Source organism: Esox lucius, chromosome 21 (assembly GCF_011004845.1).
Source record: "Esox lucius isolate fEsoLuc1 chromosome 21, fEsoLuc1.pri, whole genome shotgun sequence".
Classification (NCBI taxonomy): Eukaryota; Metazoa; Chordata; class Actinopteri; order Esociformes; family Esocidae; genus Esox; species Esox lucius.
In genome coordinates, this window is record NC_047589.1 from 16,483,515 (window position 1) to 16,502,972 (window position 19,458).

Sequence of the window (19,458 nt, forward strand, 5' to 3'; positions counted from 1 at the left end):
TTCGAGGATGTTGTCTGAGTGGCCAGGAAATTGCTAGTCGACAGAGGTGTACGGATTACTAAGAAATATGAAACACGGTTATTTGGTGCAATGACATTCATTCACAGCTCATTCACAACTTGAAATGTAACAACACAATATTACAAATTGTGCAGATCATCACAAACACTCAAGGCAACAGGCAGCTAATAACAGATTCAATTTATATCAGGGCTATTAAGAACTCTTATACTGTAGCTTTCCTTCATCAGTCTGTGTTTTGCGCCACCTCAGTGCTTAACTCATGTGAACTTCCTGTGCAATTTGGTAGCGTCAGTGGATCTTCAGATAATGAGCTAGTGCCACATCATGCAGGCTCCCTAATTAGCCTGGCTACGACATCAAAGGCTAACCTTATGGTGGAAAACAGACACAATATTTGGAAGAGTTGGTAGCCATAGCAACATGCCGCTAACATACTGGTTGTCAACAGTGTTGCACATGGCTAGTGTAGGAGATCACTTATGCTATGAAACCACACACTAAACACTGAATGTGAGGCTGAAATGAGGGTGGACAAGGATAACTGTGATGCAGAGACTCCGGCACTCTTTTTGTATATTCTACAATAAACAACTATATTTACTGTATGGAAATATGCGTATGTGTTTTTTTGTGTGTTTGTGGGTGTCTGTCTGTGCATGAGCGCGTGGGCATGCAAGATAGCCTGTGTATGAATGGATGCATATGTAAGCAATTTCTTCCAGTAATGCTGAAAATCCCTCCACGCATGTGCGCCTGTAACTGCTCGTAAACCAGAAGTCACAGATATGTGTTCCCAAGGAGGCTGCCTTTGGGAGTCATAAGGTCCCTTTTAACAAATGACATGTCAGAACACGACACTGGTCTCGTGGGGTAGCTGACGTCACCTCGCGGCTCCTCCGTTTCTCCCTCAGCCTGCTTAAATAATTCAGTAGGACACCCACCAACCGGCTGGCAAGTAGTGCCAACCAGCAACGGTCGCCAAGGCAACACAGCCTGACCCACCAGCCACCCTTTGAAGAGATCACTACTCTGTGCACTGAGTCCCTGTTGCTTTACTGAGTCTCTCCTCTCGAGAGTTATTATTAAGGCTATGTAGCCTGATTACTTTCTGTCTTTGTAGCCTTAAAACTGAGTCTATGTAACCGTACTACTGAGTCTCTGTAGTCTTATTGTTGAGTCTCTGTAACCTAAAACCTGCAGGCTTCAATACTAAGTCCCTGTTTATAACTGTGTCTCTGTAGCCTTATTGCTGAGACTAGTGAGCCTTATTACTACACCCTGCAGCCTTATTACTGAGACTACGTAGCCTTATTCCTACACCATGCAGCCTTATTACTGAGACTACGTAGCCTTATTACTACACCCTGCAGCCTTATTACTGAGACTACGTAGCCTTATTACTACACCCTGTAGGCTTATTACTGAGACTACGTAGCCTTATTACTATACCCTGCAGCCTTATTACTGAGACTATGCAACCATATTACAGCGCCTGTGGAGCCTTATTGTTGAAAATATGTAGCCTTACTACTGTGTCTCTGTAGCCTTTTGGCTCTGTCTCCTTGTGACCTGACGGGTAGTACAGAAAACATACATCAGGCCTGCTACTGGTGAAGATTACTGGAAACCTTGCCCGTTACAGCTCTCTCTCTCTATGCTTCATGTACATGAAAATTTAACAGCTCGCAGAACAGCTACTAACCACAACCTCAAATATCACTGTAACCTACTAGGCCTGTGAAGTGAGAGATAGCAAGGAGTACAGACAACAGTAGTGAAAATGACATAAGAGGGATAATCTGTACAGTATATACATAAGACAAAGAAGAAAGGGAAAGAGAAGTCTGGACAAACACAGCCGCAGGAATGAGGCTAGTGTGAACAACAAAAAAAAGAATGCCTTGACTCTGAATCAATTGGGTTTGGTCTGGTCTTGTGTTTCTCTCTCTCTCAGAGTGAGAAAACAGAGGGACACTGACACCCCAGCGGCACAGTGAAATCGGTTCTCACACATAAGCCCAATGATGTCAGGAAAGCTGTGTGTGTATGTGTCCTTGCAACAACAACATCCAACACCCTTTACTGATGACCCTGTACCTGAATCCCTGCGCTTCCACAGGTTTGAAGTGAAATATCTTCTTTGGGTAAACTATCACTTCTCAACAGATCGTGTTACAGGCTGTTAAGTATCCATTATGTTATCAACAACGCTGTGTTGTGTTTGTGTTCATAAAATAAAATAAAATTGGCCAGCCAGGACATTTTCCTTGCACCTGCATGACCCTAGCTGACCTACTGAGGAGAACGTTTGACAGGGCGGATCAGACAAGGCACGGAGGCCAAAAGAAGACACCATGTCACGTAAACAGAGAGTTAGAGGCAGTGAGACGGACAGATAGAAAGACGGTGAAGAGAGAAAGAGAACGAGAGTAGGAGAAAGAGAGAGGGGGGAGAGACAGAGAGAGAGATGGGATGAGGTGATGGTTGGACTGGACAAATAAACACACACCAAGCAGTCTCGGCCCTGCCCACTGATCAACCATTAGCACAGACCTCAGCATTGGCCTTGGTCCCACCATGGAGTCATCATAACGCTCGCAGTTGGCCCTGGGTATGATATACACACACACACACATACAGATGGATCCCATTGATGGACAAGCACACGGCCATGCACACACACACGCATACACACACGCATACACACACCACCCGCTTTCAATTATTCAGTCAGCCAGGCCTCCCCAGACGGGGTATGCCAACTATTAACATGAGGCTTGTTTGGAATGGCCTCCGTCGTTACACCCGTGTGTATCTATGTTCCGAGTCCATGGGACAATACCGCCCTGTACCGCATACCAGTTCCAGAGATAGAGAGCAAGCTGTTTGCGCTTCTCAATAAATTAAATTATAAAACTCTTGTTATGGCACTTTTAATGAAAGTAAGGTCGATGTTGAATTGTTAGTTTAATCCTATCAAAGCAACCCAGTATGTTAGTTGTAGTACATCTCTACACTGTACCCTGACGGACTGGGCTCCAGAGTCAAATGTCTTGGTTTTGTTCAAAACCTTTGGGGCTCAACATGCAACAAGTTGTACTCCTGATTCTCCACTGGGGGAATGCTCTTTGTATGCAGGTCCAGTGGGTGGAGCATCGTGGGGCTCACATTGTTACATTGGCATTAATAAGGTCTGTATGTACAAACCCGATTCCAAAAAAGTTGGGACACTGTACAAATTGTGAGTAAAAATAATTTATAAATCTCATAAACTCATATTTAATTCACAATAGAATATAGATAACATATCGAATGTTGAAAGTGAGACATTTTGTAGTGTCATGCCAAATATTGGCTCATTTTGGATTTCATGAGAGCTATACATTCCAAAAAAGTTGGGACAGGTAGCAATAAGAGGCCGGAAAAGTAAAATGTACAGATAAAGAAAAGCTGGAAGACCAATTTGCAACTTATTATGTCAATTGGCAACATGATTGGGTATAAAAAGAGCCTCTCAGAGTGGCAGTGTCTCTCAGAAGTCATGATGGGCAGAGGATCACCAATTCCCCCAATGCTGCGGCGAAAAATATTAAGGCTGCACGACTAATCAAATTATAATCAGAATAGCGATATTGACATGTGCAGTATCCAAATCGCCGACTGTGATTTTCAGCTCCAAAAAAGGTGAATAAGATGCTCGAGGCAGCAGGCACGCATCATACGTCCGTAATCGTCTTTCTTGCGGGTGCTGTATGTATTTTTGCAGATTACTTAAATACCTGGGCTAATTTTGCTTCAATACTTGGTTTGTCAATGTTAGTTTGAGTTAACTCTGCTTCCAGCTAGCGAGTGGCACCAAGACGTTGTCCCACATACACCACAGCATGATAATTAAAAGTTAATCAACTTAATATGAGAGAAAATATAGCTCAAGGGTTGAGAAATGTTGCCTAACCAGCTATGGCAACGGCACAAGCATAGAAGATGCTGCAAACGCCATTGCATTAGATGCTTCAAATTGGTAATAAGTATAAAATAGAAAACACTGAACTTTAACTAGATTTGTATTCAGTTTCATAGCACATTACGTAGGCTGTTCTCTATTTTTAAGTGAAATAATCTACGTTGTTTACACCATGCTTGAAAATCGCTAATCATTGCAACATTTGTCAAAGAAATCGCAATTCAATATTTTATCCAAATTGTGCAGCCCTATCAAGTACTAGAGCTCCACGACATGTCATTGTATTTATATGCATTTCTCCTATCTGATATTTGTAAACCAGATGGATGACTTTCCAAACCAGATGCAATAAGACCTAAGCCCGTATAGGTGTTGCTGTCCAAAGCCCACCTGGCCATGTTGCTGCTTAAGATTCTGCCTGACGACAACTCCTGTCACGGCCCTCAGCCCATCAGGTCAAATATTTTTTTTTTTTCCCCTCTAGAACTACTGTGATGCATGTGGTTATAAAAAGCTAACTGTCTTTAAGGGGAATAACGATGAATATCTAAAATGTGTCTAAGTTCACAAATCACTTGATGTAATTGACTGTCTCTTTATGCACGCAAATCTCTCACACGGGGAGAGCAGGATAAAGCTAGTGCAAGTGCAGCGTTAGAGGATTATATTGCCCTCCACAAACTAAAGCGATTTGATACAACTTTGCGAAATAACAATTGCGTAGGTAACACATGTTCTGACACAGCCCCCCAAAAATTGGGAAACACAATCGACTCTGGTATATGCTATTTACATTTATTGTGATAACTTTCAGTTGCAGGTTTTAAAGCCTAGATGGCTCGTAAGAGACAGCCCAACAATTATTTTAAGCGATTTATGATCTCGATGTTCGTTGTTATTAACATTATTACACTGTCCTCCAACCAGTCATAGTGAGGCTTTATCCTGACCACAACATTACTACCCATTATGGAGCAGCCAGTTTGTGTCTATCTCCCTCTAAAACAATACCTGTTATTTGGAGGAGATAAAAACTCATCCTTTCATTTTATTGTCCTGTGTTACCTTTTGTGTGTTTTAACAGTAGCAAGACGGACAGGCTGCCAAACTCACCCTTTATTGTCTAATCCAAACCAATTCACCACAGATCTCCAAACCATTTTTAGTATCAGAGGGATTTAGGGATGTAATTCATACACGCTTTTGGTTGTCTCACTTTCTTGCAACACAATAAAAACTTACACACTTCAAACTTTGAACTAATGCACATTTATTGCATTATGAATTAACAACTGAACAAACAGTTTCCAGGCTAGATCACAATGGTCAATGCTTTTCAGTTTCAGCCTCCTGGCTATGGTTCTGACAATGCACCAAGACAAGGCCTATGTCCCAACTGTCACCCCTTTCTCTTTATGGTCCACCCCTTCAAACCACTTTGGGCCAAAGTATGCTGGTCAAAAGTACTGCACATTGTAGGGAGTTGGTTTTCCTTTAGGACATGTTCATGGTTTGAGGAGAGGGAGGGTCCCAGGCCCATTGTAATGTTGATTTTCTACTGTCATTGATAATGTGCTAAATGATTGGTAATATGTTATTGCCTCATTTGTTGTGGAATGGGAGAGGCACATGTTATCCCAATTGCCTGCACCTGACACAAAATATGTGATATTTAAAATATACATTTTGTCTTCTTTTGGCACACATTATGCAGAAAGTTTCCTTTGGCATGGACCTTTCCCTTTACCACACCCTCCTTCATGAGAATATAAGGGTGCTGCCCACTTGGCATAATTTTAGCAGTGAGAGAGCAGGTAATTATTTATTAACTATTTAAGAGTAGCTGAAAGCAAGGGAGACAATAACCTTTTGAAATATTATGTTTGTTTGTTTTTTCCTTCAGTTTGGAGAAGAATATGTACAGCATCTGAACCATTAATATTGATGTATAGTCAATATTGTTAACATGTTATAACAAGTAATTACGATGTTATAACGTGGCCTACAGCGCGTCTTATGATTCGCCCCGAATAATGCTTTTAAAACACTACATTTTACAGGCAAAAGCGTTGTAGAACCAAATGAGTAGTGTAACGGTTAAGTATTCCGACTATTAGTAAGTTCTTGGTAAGTTGTGTTTTTAAAGGCTGTATGAATATTATTCACATTGTAGACAACTTGTATGGGACATAACATACTTAGAGTATAGTTAAATGGCAATAGTTTACCCAATATACCATAACACGTGCTGCATTATGATAAAGAAGCAAAGGAGTTTGAATGAGGATATAACACAAGTTAGATCAGTGCATAAAAATACCACTCCACTGCGCGAAGTTGGTAATGTATTTCACCGTAATCATCAAACGATGCCTGTCATTCGTAAAATAGCCCAAAATAGGGTTATGCTATAAGCGCATTCCATGTATTAATGTAAGTAGCGTGTAGGAAAGGAGGGTGAAAAAACAGTTCCATTACATTCTATCTAGTTCACACCTCATAAACACGCACAGATAGAGTGGGATGCAGTTAATGAAGCGAAATCCAACTTCATCCTTAAATCATTGAGCGCTAATACTGTAGGCTATAACTAACGGTTTTTACTAAAAACAAATAATGTCATGCATAACAATCACATTTGTATTGTTGTCTAAATAGAAAGAATGAATGAAAACCACCAGTGAACGAAAAACAACAGTCCCCCCTTGTCCGTCCTTACCTCTACGCTGAACGGTTGCTCCTCTCCGTTCACAGCACATAAAATCCACAGCAAGAATTGCAAAACCAACGGTCCTAGATAAAATCTATTCAAACGTCTTCTAGAGTGGAATGCTAAAAAAAACATAATGACCCTCTTTATATTTTGTGTGCTTGTTTTATTAATAGTAAATAAAACCAAACGGACAAGGAGTAAATCCCTGGCGTCTCAGGCGGAGGCTAGGAGAAACATTGGTGGTGATGGTATCTTTCTCGCATGCCCGGGGAAAGAATAATCGTCGCCTTGGCTCGTCGAGCGGTTGAAGACGAAGTTATCCGGAGAAGACAATAATTATTGTGTTTCAGCTGTTCCGTTCGGTTTTCTTTGTCCACTCCTCAGTTCCTCTCAGTGGATGCACATCTAATGATGTTGTTAGACACATTAAGCTTAGATTCTGCGCTACGCGGCATAGCTGTTGGTTTTCAACCATACCTTCAGTGACTGCGCCTGCGCTCTTTCTCCCCCTGAACCCCCATCAGAGCCGCATATTATAACACTCCCATTTTGGACAGCGTAATGGAATCTTGGATGATAAGCTAAACTATATCATCGCAATAGGATTCTCATGCCCTATAGATATGATGCTAGTGTAAAGGAGACTGTGGTGGTTGCGCCAAGATGCAAACACAAGTAATTGGATAACGTGGGTGGTAGCTGATTGTTATTGCTGTTGATTATGATACGGATGATGATAATGACACTTTCGAATTATGTCTAAAAAGAGAAACATTAATTTATCATTATCATATACTACATAGACAATATGTTATTCTTAACTAGGTCTAGGCTACACGCAGATGCCCTAAATAGTAAAATGATTCAATCTTGATCCTTATTGATGCTCATTCGAGAAAATGTAACAATTTTATCATTTCAAATACCACTATGAAGTAACAACAAATAATGTTGCAGAGTTTTCTACTCTCTTAGTAACAATTTCCCAACAATATGCACTTTTTGTCTGATAGTTTTCCAGATGAGACCCTATTAACCTTATAGTATAATATTTAAAGGTCCAACATGTTTTTGTTAAAAGTAATGCACCAGGTAAGGAATATGGGGCCATTTGGGATGCGCATGCAGTAATGGAACCACGGACACTATAAGGAACTATGTTTTTGTCCATTATGTCCACTAGAGGGCAATGACAAGCTCAGTGTAATATTAGATGAAAGGGAAATGTCGGCTTGTTATAATGTACAGTTTAATTACTATATGCATGGTTATGCAAACAACAAATCCCCTCGCCAGTCCTTAAAATATGATTTGAAAAGAACAGTTTTCACACCAATGTATTTGGAGGAAAAAAAAAATAGCAGCCTTGTTCTTTCCCTCAAACAACCCAAAACCTCTCTCTCTTTGTCTTTCTTCTCTACCCAAAGAGAAGGAATTTGATTTAATGAAGTCGATCAATGATTTAATGTGATGGGAAAGAAACACCCAGCGAGCGGGTACAGGGGGCAAGGAAAGGCCTTGACACCATTACTGCTGTTGACGAGGTATCAATTTCCATGCACCCCCTCCCCCCCTCTTCAGGGTCTCCTTGTAAACTCTGTGTGTGTGTGTGTGTGTGTGTGTGTGTGTGCACAGCAATAAATAAGCAGAGAGACTCATTGAAAAGCATTCACAAACATTTGCACAACATTCAACCTCTGTTACTGTGTTGACCACTGAGAGATGAGACTGCTGATTTCAAAGGAGCCAATGTTAAACCAGCTTTTGCAGTATGTGTGGCCTACATATCGTATACTCGTAACTTGCAAAACAATTATTCATGGTTGATCGTTATCAGTGATCCCAGCATTATGGACATTATGTCTGCACATAATGCCAACTTGTCTCACAGAATGGACAAACAGAATATAAATGATCCTTTTAGTATGTGTATAGTAAACCTTGGAGGGAGTGTATACCCCAAACAGGATACTTGAAGCAAAAAAGTGTTTTGGATGTTACGTGCATGAAATTGATTTTGGGAAGATTGAACACTTCAACAAAAGCCTGTGAGTTTGTTAGTCTTAGGTCACAAAATTTCAACTTTAAAAGGAAATGCTAAATATATTGTTAATTAATATGAACGTTATGGAAGATAACTCTGCAATGGATGCTCAAATATGAAAATATCTTGAACACTATTTATCAGTAAACTGTTTTCAAAATGTCAGCCTGAAGGAATTAGGATTATGTTCCAAATAGTATATATGGCCCCACACTATGTGATACTGTAATTGTTCTTTATAAATTATACATTATTTCAACATTAAGATTACATACATATAATGGTTTGTTGTATACAAACTTTAAAAAAAATAAAAAAAATATGTGTTGAATGCACAAACGTCTGTGATGCTAAACTATGATACATTATTGTTATCCTGGATATTATCCACCACATCTACAAACACTTCGGATAGGTAACAAGTAAGTGAACTGAAAATGAAAGGAGAGAAACCAATTATAGACCATATAAAGCCTTAATGGAATTTTGCCTTAAAGATAAGGTTTTCAAGAGTTAAAAACCATGTAATAAACACGATTAACTGGAGTGATCAACCAAAGCCACCAGTACAGCGCCGTGGCAATAAAAAGGTCACACATCTATTTGTTAAAATGAAAATTCATAGGCCTACATCAGTTGACTTTGGCAACATAATATATGTAGTAGTCAGAAGATAAATATATATTTATGGGTTGTTCCACTAATTCATTGCCATCTGAGAGGTGAAACTTGGCCCAGAAAAATTTATTATTTCCCAAATTATACCTCAGGAGGTTGAGTAAAACATTACTATATGTGCCTAATAAGTCCCAAATAAAGAAACACAGTTGAAAATGTATCTTAATTTCTGGCTGCCTAAAGCGGCACTGTCTTAAAAAATCATGTAAATTCAGTACTTAGAAGTCGATAAATGCATAAATATATGACTGCTAATTATCCATAAGCATGTATAGAACAAACTTACTCTATCACATTTGTTGCTGTATGTCCAATTGTCATCCATCTCCATAAAACATCTGCATTGTACCCAGGGTTTATGGGTAATGGTCATACCTTGTTTTTGATTATCTTGGTGGAGTAATATTTAACTAATCAAACATCAAAATGAAATCTAGCATGTTACAGTTTATTTAAGTCTTGATCTATTTTCTGAAATGACATGTTGAGCTTAAAAAAACTAATACAAAAACCTGATTAAACATTGGCTAAATGCCACAGAGCACAACATTTTAAGTGCATCCATCCATTTTGTGCACTAAAAGGTTTGATATTGGTAATTGTGTGCTAGGAATATGGGACCAAATATTAAACTTCTGACTATGTTAATAAACATTTTGTCACGGTACGGTGAGGTTCAGCGCCACCGTGCCATGCATCCCCTGTTCCCGTCACTCCACAAACACATCCCAGACTTGTTTGTTCACACCAGGTCCCGAACATTCCATTAGTATGTGTTTAAATGTTTCTCCTCTGCTCCCCACACTGGTGGATCATTGTTGTTGTTGCTGTAATTTGTATGTCCACATGTAACCGGTGAGTGCTTCCGTCTCGCTGTTTAAAGACAAACGTCAGCTGCAATCTGCCTGCGTTTGGTTCCTCTCCACCACCACCCGTTACACATTTCGTGAATTTTCTGTTTCCTAATGGTAAGACAAGTACAGTGGAGACAAGTACAAGTATTAGTTTAAGGGTGTGCACACTTATGCAACCAGGTTATTGTACGGTTTTTATTTGTAATTTCCCCCCGCAAATATTTCAGTTTGTTTTTCAATTGAATTGTTCACATTATAGGTCACATTAAAAGTGGAAACATTTCTGACATTATTCATCTTTGTCTCATTCTTTTACATCACAAAGTCACATAGGGGTGTGTAGACTTTTTATATCCACTGTACTTACAGTTCCTGTCAATGGTTTGACTGATTTACCTTCACTCTGTGGTCCAACTCTTCCCAAACCATCTCAATTGGGTTAAGGATGGGAGATTGTGGAAGCCAGCACAACTACTCTCCCTGGTCAAATAGCCCTTACACAGCATGAAGGTGTGTTTTGCATCATTTTCCTGTTGAAAAGTAAATGATAGCCCCCCTAAGTGTATACCATATGGGATAGTGGATCGCAGAAGAATGCTGTGGTTGCCATGCTGTTTGACTTTGCCTTGAACGCTAAATAAATCACCGAAAGTGTCACCTGCAAAGCACCCCTGACGTTCTACACTTTAACCTGACAGTCATTGTATCATTCAAAAGTGTTAAAATAAGTAAACAAAACTAAAACTAATGTTTCTCTGCAAAAATAATATATATTATTATTCTGCCCCAAATTTCTACTCTTTTTCTCCTTAATTATTTTATGTCTGATAATAAATACAACAGTGCCATTGCCGGCAAATTAGGATAGTCGAACAGTTTGACTTGTCCTTTGAAGTATTGGCTTGCTGGAGAGATTATATGAAAAGGATGGATTGGTCTAAACCGAAAAACTGTAGTTAATTAACAGAAGCACTATTATTCCACATTTTACCCATGCTTTGCCAAGGTTTTCAAGCACCTATTTATTTATTTTTTAAACCTACTTAACTAGCTATGTTGTCCTTTTCTACTTCAAACAATATGTGGACATTTTTTTTCAGGATTAAAATCTTCAAACTGCCAATTTCTTGGCTATGGTATATTTTATATATTCAAATGCAATTTATTTTAGAATGATAATAGTTAAAATAAATGTGTTTTGGTTACCCCGAATACCTTTAAACTACATCCTGTTTACATATCCGAACTCTTTTTCGGATGTATTTGTAGGCTAAAGTCATGCGTTACTGTAACAGTCATGTTAGATGTACTGTGTACCACAGTAAATGAAGAACTGGGCCTACAATGCCATGTTTTGTGATTTTACTGGTTGGTGCATGTGACTAGTATCACCCTGAGTTAGAGGTTCTGCTAAATTACTAAAATGTATGTCAATGTGTCCAGTGCTCTACCAGTCAGGCTTAGTGTCTAGTGTCAGCCTGACTGTCAAAGTAAAAGGATCAATCATCCTCCTGCTCAGTTCCTTCCTCTAACTCTACTATAATCCGAAATACAGACATGAATAATGCTAACCTATTTAAAATTGGTGGAATTGGAGATGCAAATCCAACTGGTGGATGTGGATAATGCTCATCATATTACAATGGAGAAACACAAGACAAATACAGCTCTGAAATAAAATACAATGTTGAATGGTCCATGGGGAGCGGGACCTTTGAGGGTCCTTTGAGAGGCATTACTTGCATATGTAACTCAACCAATGTTTAACTGGTTAATTGACAGATCATGTGATTTATGCTCAGTGCATGGTAGTGCCCCATCCCCTGAACATTTCACAGTTTAGTGGTTGTGCACATACTGTACATTTTCTTGTGATTTTTATTATGTATTGTGAACATTTCACTTTTACTATAATTTTCTTTTCCCATTTTGGTTTAACATTGACATATTACTTCTTCTTTACCATAAAATTAGTGGATGTCAATGGTAGTATTTTAAACTTCTATTTTGTGATATAATGCAAATGTTTGCCCTTTTCATGTGTAAAATGAATATTTAAGTTACTTCTGAAGTTACTTCTGACTTGCCTGAGTATATTACTGCAGCCCTCTGTCAGCGTTTTTTTAAAACTATAAGCTCCACGTTGCAATTTTGCATCACTTTCAAAGAAACCACTACCTTTGGCTCAGAATGTTTGTTTCTCAATTAAATAAATTCTACATAATCCCTACATGTGAGATTTTGAAAAAATATATATTTGAAGTAGCTTGTAATAATGTGGGTGAAAAGCTGCTGATGTCACAATGATGGTACTGATCCACTATAAATACCACTAAGAGTGTGTGTGCTTTGTTCAAATATCTATTTGTTAAGTAACTGCACAGGTTGTTACTTAGGAAATTTGAATTTACTTCTGAGGGTCTTTAAGGGGTTATTAAGCAAAAGAAGAATACAAGGGCTGATATGGACATTAAACACTAGCTATATGCTATATATCTCCTCGACAAGTAAGCTATATATCAGTCTTAGCATGCTAGCTACCTAGCTAGTAAGCCACCCATATATCTCACCGGCTCCACTAGCTAAGAACATATATACAAAAAAGAGTTTGTTAGTCGTACCATGGGTATAACCATTTGCGCCAGATGGAGCCCTGCCACCGTGTGGTAATATTGTAAATGTTGGATGTTTAAAGCAGGACCCACTATGTTTTGGTGGGCCAGTTGTGTCTGAAATACTGGGTGTGACGTACGTACAGACACCAGGATGACGACAGATACACAGTCCCTTCCACAATTTAGTTGTGGGAAGACAATTAAGTCTATCTTGTGATGCTCAGGTTTGTCTTTGCTTGGAATTGCCTGTCAGTAATTGAAAAGATGCTTGGCTGTTTAGCCGTGGCTAGTGACATACAGTACAGACAGACAAAAACAGGAGAAATGGGTTGCAGTGCACGGTATAAAAATAACCTGATTACAGCCCACACATTCCCATCACTGTGAACAGACCGGGTATTTACATAATAAGCTTAACCATCCAGTTGGCTTTACACAAGCCAGCCCTCTAAGAAACCAGCTAGAGTTTGTGGAAGCAATGAGGTCTCTGCCATCTGTGGTGAGAATTAAGAGAGATGGTGCGTGCGCTTCTCACTGTATGTTCATTTCTGAGTGTTTATGTTCGTACGCACGTGCATTGTATGGTTGTCATGCAAAAATGACATGCTCTGCTGGATGGTCTAGCATCTACATTAATGTCAGTGGGCATTTGATGTAAAAGAAAATTAATGCTTTCTTCTTGATTGCAATGCTAAACAATTATGATTGACATATTCCCTAGAAGGCCGTAGACTTTGGGACTAGCAGCTGGTCTTAAGAGATGACTTTGAGACTTTGAACACACTAACCACCACGAAGATGATGAAAATGTACCCTCACAGGTTAAAGTTTGAAGCAGGAGAACCTGGGTAACTAGCCCTTCTCCCAAACAAACACACAACGTGTCATAGATTGTTTAGTCTTCCTTTGACAAACATACTTACAACACACCAGCACTTTGGTCACTGCTTATTTCTTTCCAATCCGATCCACGCCTACAATTGAAGTATAACAATTGCCAAGTTTGCTGTTTTGCTGGCAGTCATGGCGTGTGTGACCAAGAGAGTTTTCTTGAAGTCTCCTCCAAAGTCTCTCAAAATACAGAGCACTGCTTCCATCCTAAATCTGTTTATAGCATAGCACACAGTCTGACCAAACCAAGTTGGTGATAGTTCCAGTTTTCTCCTACCATAACTGGGTATACAAACTGAACGGTGAGCATAAAGACATGGGCTTTAAAGAACACTTTTTGGAATTCTTCTGCTAAATCAGAAATAAATATATTTTTAATATATGAAGTTATGCTGTAGTATTTGTAAATGCTAAAATTACAAACCTTGAAAACGTGTTCGCCTATAGATGAGAGGATTGTATCCCTGGTTAGTTTCCTGAGCAACATTCTAAATTGGACAGTTTTTTCTAACTTCAAATAGGCCTGCAGGAATGTAGTGTTGATTATTGCCATGTAAAGATTTGAAAATTAGCTTATAACATTACAGCAATAAGTTTCCATCACCACAAACTCAAAAATAATGAATACCATAAATGTCACAGTTTCATTGCTGCCAATATATGATTAATTATCAGTGTAATCTTTCTTAAAACATTGTGGAGAAGGAAAGAGAACCTTTCAGGGTAAAGGGGGGGAAAGCGCTGATCCATGGTGTTTGCCTACTGATCTATAACTCTTCAAGTCAGGGTTTAATGTTTTCCGTTCAGAAATATGCACCATTCATCTCAATACAGTCTCATTTGCCTCAGGAAAATGAATTGCCTGGCCGCAGAACATATGCAATGGTGGTCACACAATGAGACCTCAAATGTACATTCATACACTGTTAAACCTGGAAAAGTTAAATATTAATGGTTCAAATGCCAATGTGTCTTCTCATCTGAAACACAGGAATTTGGAATGGAACATTAAACATGACAGTATTGAAATCAGTCTCCTACAAGAACTCATATACATCTTATGTCTTCACATTTTACAAACAAATGTTTACTTTCCAATCATCCTGTATAGAGTGTATTTGAGTTCATTTTTGTTTACCCTCTTATATCCCATTCAAACGAAGCCTGAACACAATAAATCTGATCAGACCATGAATTTTCTGTATAAAAAGTAACCAGAAGAAATGAAGAACAACAAAGCCAATATTCATTCCTTTTTGTCAAAGGACCTAGTGATCATTACCGTAATGAATTGGCTGTGACTTAGTATGAATGGAGCAGTAATCAGGAAGCAGACTTTTTTTATGCACAACACTTCCTGATTCAACTTCTTGGTACCGGTGTGAAACAATGACAAAAATTCACAGCTTATTCACATTCACTTAGCTTGTTGACATTTTTGGACAGGGAACCTCAAAAATCAACTCCAGTGATGTTAGCTGTAAGGACAGGCCTGGAACCAAGCATACAGTAGTGGTGCTCATGCTTTGTTCCAAAAAAGCATAGTTAACACCAAAATGCATGCTTCATTTAAAGGAGTACTGTATAGCATCCTGCCTCTAACCTTTACAACACTGAATTAAAAAAATGAAATGACACATCTCCTCTTCCTCTTCCCTTGTGAAACCATACCAAACTATTATTAGTTATTGCAGGGTGGTATAGGGTAGATGGAATGGTACCGTGAATCTCTAAAGCGAGAATAAGGAGACTACAAGGCAATGCAAAGAGATAGAGGGACCGGCGAGAAAGTTTCAATGGTGAATATCTCAAGAACTTGTAAAAATCGTCTTAAAACATTAACAACATATTTCTTTTGGTCATTTATGTATGTATTCATACTAGTAGCATAGTTAAAATCTTACATATGGCCCCTTAAAGGCCAGAAGTAAGATATTATACAGTTGACCACAATGTTGAAGACAGGACATAACTAAAAATGAATTAGATCTATACTCAATAGATTATCATTCACATGGTGAACACTTAGGAATGTTATTGAGTGCAGCAACCTTTGGTAAATACTTAATCTCTCACACAAGGGCCTAGGAGCCAGGGGATATAATGGGGACAATACCTTTTTGGTCACAGTGAAAACCGCTATGTTTTGCAAAGATCCAACACTGCCTACCATCAACAGTCAACACTGCCTATCCTAACAATCAAGCATGGTGTTGGGAATGTCCAGATCGGGGCTACTTTTCTTCCTCTGGATCTCATCAACTGAACATAATCAAGGGGACATCATCAAGTCAACGTCCTGATCTAATTCAGTCAAGATGCTATGGCAGGACTTGAAGCGGACAGTACATGTCAGACAACCCTAAAACCTTAATCAAATGTGTTCTGTAAGAAGGAATGGACAAAAATCCCTCAACATACAGTATCTCACAAAAGTGAGTACACCCCTCACATTTTTGTAAATATTTGATTATATCTTTTCATGTGACAACACTGAAGAAATGACACTTTGCTACAATGTCAAGTAGTGAGTGTACAGTTTGTATAACAGTGTACATTTTCTGTCCCCTGAAAATAACACAACACACAGTCATTAATGTCTAAACCTCTGGCAACAAAAGTGTGTACACCCCTATGTGAAAATGTACTTCATCTCTCACACAAGGTATGCACGTCATCTATCATATCCCAAGGACAATCGGTGGCAATACTCTCACATTACACGTGACAAAAGCAACTAACATCCAACATGGGAAATCAATGCTGACAAATTGGAGTGAATTTTTCCACTCTAACTAATCCTTATACAGACTACATGAGAGAATTGATGAGAAAGAAGATGATAAGAGTGGGTAGCAGCTGGTAAGACCAGTGGCACCAGACCCATGGTGGTGGGGGTCATGGTATGATTATATCTGGTGTTGACAGACCGGGGTGGCGGGGGTGTTGTTGGATTACACCATGCGTGGAAAAAGTAGGGGTGGGCGTTGGATTATACCATGTCTTGACAAACCAGGGGAGGGGCATGGGATTATACCATGTGATGACAAACCAGGAGGTGGGGCATTAGATTATACCGCATGTCGACAGATGCGGGAGTTGGGGGGAGAGGCATGCCGTGTGTTAATAGGTGGTCAACAGTATGGAGTGGTGTGGAGAGTTTTAGGATGCAAGCAGTCTATTAGTTATGACACACCGGATGCTGGATTACCAGTGGATTTGTTGGGAGGAGGAGAATGAGGAGATATTCCAACACACAAGTTTGTCTCATGCTCAAAACCCATCAGTTGTCAACTCAGATATACAGTATCTCACAAAAGTGAGTACACACCTCACTTCTGTACTCACTTTTTGAGATACTGTATAATTTAACATGTTTTAAGCCCCATGGCCTGGCACATTATCTCTTTGCCACTTCCGTTAACTCTAAGGTCAAGCTGTATACTGTCGGAAATCCGTTTAAATAAAGCCATGACACACAAGATAGTATTAATAAACCTTGGGCCATTATACATAAAGCCATGACACACAAGATAGTATTAATAAACCTTGGGCCATTATACGAAAGCCGTGGTTCACCAAAACAAATAATTAAACGAACGCGCCTTAAGGGAAGCCATACTTTCGATAGATGTTTAACATCATTTTAAATGATATGAGAAGGAACACAAAGCTAATAAGAATGCATTTAGATTATTTATTTTGTTTGTTGGTGTAACGTGCAGCATTGTAACATTTCAAGGAAGAGGCCACAAGTGAAGAGGGCATGGGAGTGTGTCGTTGAGATAAGCAAAGACTAGGATTCAGGGGATCAGCAACATGCGAAGCTTCAGACTACAGATGAAGGAAGGCAGGAAGGCCTGTTGTTAACGCCTGAGCTTTATTTCTCATTATATATTTATTTATTTATTTATTTTCTAACGGGAATGAAACATGAGAGAGAGAGGGGAGAGATATATATCGCCCTGGCTCCTCGCTCAGCACTAATCTTGTTATGTGTTGTGGAAAAAGGATCACTAACTGAATTGTTGTGCGTGTCGAGATACTGTAGTGGGGTGGGGGGGTGTGGAGGGGATATAATATAGGAGCATGTTTCTCAGATAACATCAATCAACGTCATGTTTCAGAGGGGCTTTGATGCTTCTCTAGTTTTTGTTTTTCTCCATTGGGAGCTACAGTCCTTTTCTATGCCAGGTTTTTCATTGTCTTAATCTGCTTACTGTAGACTTGTACAATAGTCTGTCTCAACCTTTGCATGTTGTCAACCAGTTAGGCCACATCTCCAACGTCATGATTCCCAGCCACTGTGATTTTGCTTCAGCTTGCTCTTTGGGGTTTTGGCCAGGTTGCTGTAATGCACTTTGTGAACACTGCTGATATAAAAAGGCATTCTAAATACATTTATTGTTTTGACTGGGGATTCAAGTTGACTTTACAGTGTAGTATTTCATCAAATAGAATATATATCTGCAATAGACAGTTAACATAATCTATACATATGACAGCTTTCCCACAAGGAAACAATTACTAAATAATCCAGCTCAGCGGATCGTTGGAAAATACAGTCAGGTTCCACTGATCCTATTTTGTCATTAATGATTAGGGGTGGCTTTTATTGACTGTTCTACTGGGAACGACATGACGACATGATGACAGAGTGCAGAGTACTAAGTGTACAGGACTTAAAGACCTGGGTGTGTTCAGTGTGAGTCTCAGGGTATGTTCAGTGTGAGTCTCAAGGAAGATTTAGAGTGAGTCTCAGGGTGTGATCAGTGTAAGTCTCAGGGTGTGTACAGTGTGAGTCTCAAGGAAGGTTTAGTCTGAGTCTCAGGGTATGTTCAATGTGAGTCTCAGGGTGTGTTCAGTGTGAGTCTCAGGGTATGTTCAGTGTGAGTCTCAGGGTGTGTTCAGTGTGAGTCTCAGGGTATGTTTGTTTTATTAATAAAAAGAGAAGGGTGAGGGGAGGATGTGATGAATTAATCAAAATTAAAAGACAAACCACTTTTATGGGGAGGCGGCGGCGTCTCTGTGGCGGCCTAAACTGCTCCAAGCTGCCCCAAGCTGCCCCAAGCTGCTCCCTGGGAGCCCTTAAATAAATCCTCTGATGAGGTCCCAAGGGGATGCAGGTGTGTATGGGTGGTGCTGACCCAACTGGTAGCTTCCGGAATTTTCTGAAAGCTATCAGCTGTTTCTGTTGGGGGCATTGGCGTGATGTTGATTTGTGGGGTGTGGGCGCGTTTGCACCTTTCAACTTCTTATCAGGCACATTCTTCTTCTCTCACTTGTTACTTTTCCCAAGGTCCTTAGTGTTCAACAGAACGTAATGCATTACATTTTATGCCAATATACACTCACCTAAAGGATTATTAGGAACACCATACTAATACTGTGTTTGACCCCCTTTCGCCTTCAGAATTGCCTTAATTCTACGTGGCATTGATTCAACAAGGTGCTGAAAGCATTCTTTAGAAATGTTGGCCCATATTGATAGGATAGCATCTTGCAGTTGATGGAGATTTGTGGGATGCACATCCAGGGCACGAAGCTCCCGTTCCACCACATCCCAAAGATGCACTATCGGGTTGAGATCTGGTGACTGTGGGGGCCATTTCAGTACAGTGAACTCATTGTCATGTTCAAGAAACCAATTTGAAATGATTCGAGCTTTGTGACAT

The 19,458-nt window shown here is 39.5% G+C and overlaps 1 protein-coding gene across 4 annotated transcripts in view; it reads right to left on the bottom strand.

The window, feature by feature from the left end:
- LOC105027114 (matrix metalloproteinase-16) overlaps positions 1–7,195 on the bottom strand; it is a 58,081-nt gene extending 50,886 nt beyond the window's left edge. For 2 of the 4 annotated variants that reach the window (XM_010899038.5, XM_010899040.5), the window contains exon 1: positions 6,708–7,195. In XM_010899038.5, the coding sequence (XP_010897340.1) occupies positions 6,708–6,833 (126 nt within the window). In that variant the 5' untranslated portion in view covers positions 6,834–7,195. The remainder of the gene's footprint in view (positions 1–6,707) is intronic. The other 2 variants (XM_010899039.5, XM_010899043.5) reach the window with 2 other exon arrangements.
- Positions 7,196–19,458: the final 12,263 nt, after the last annotated feature.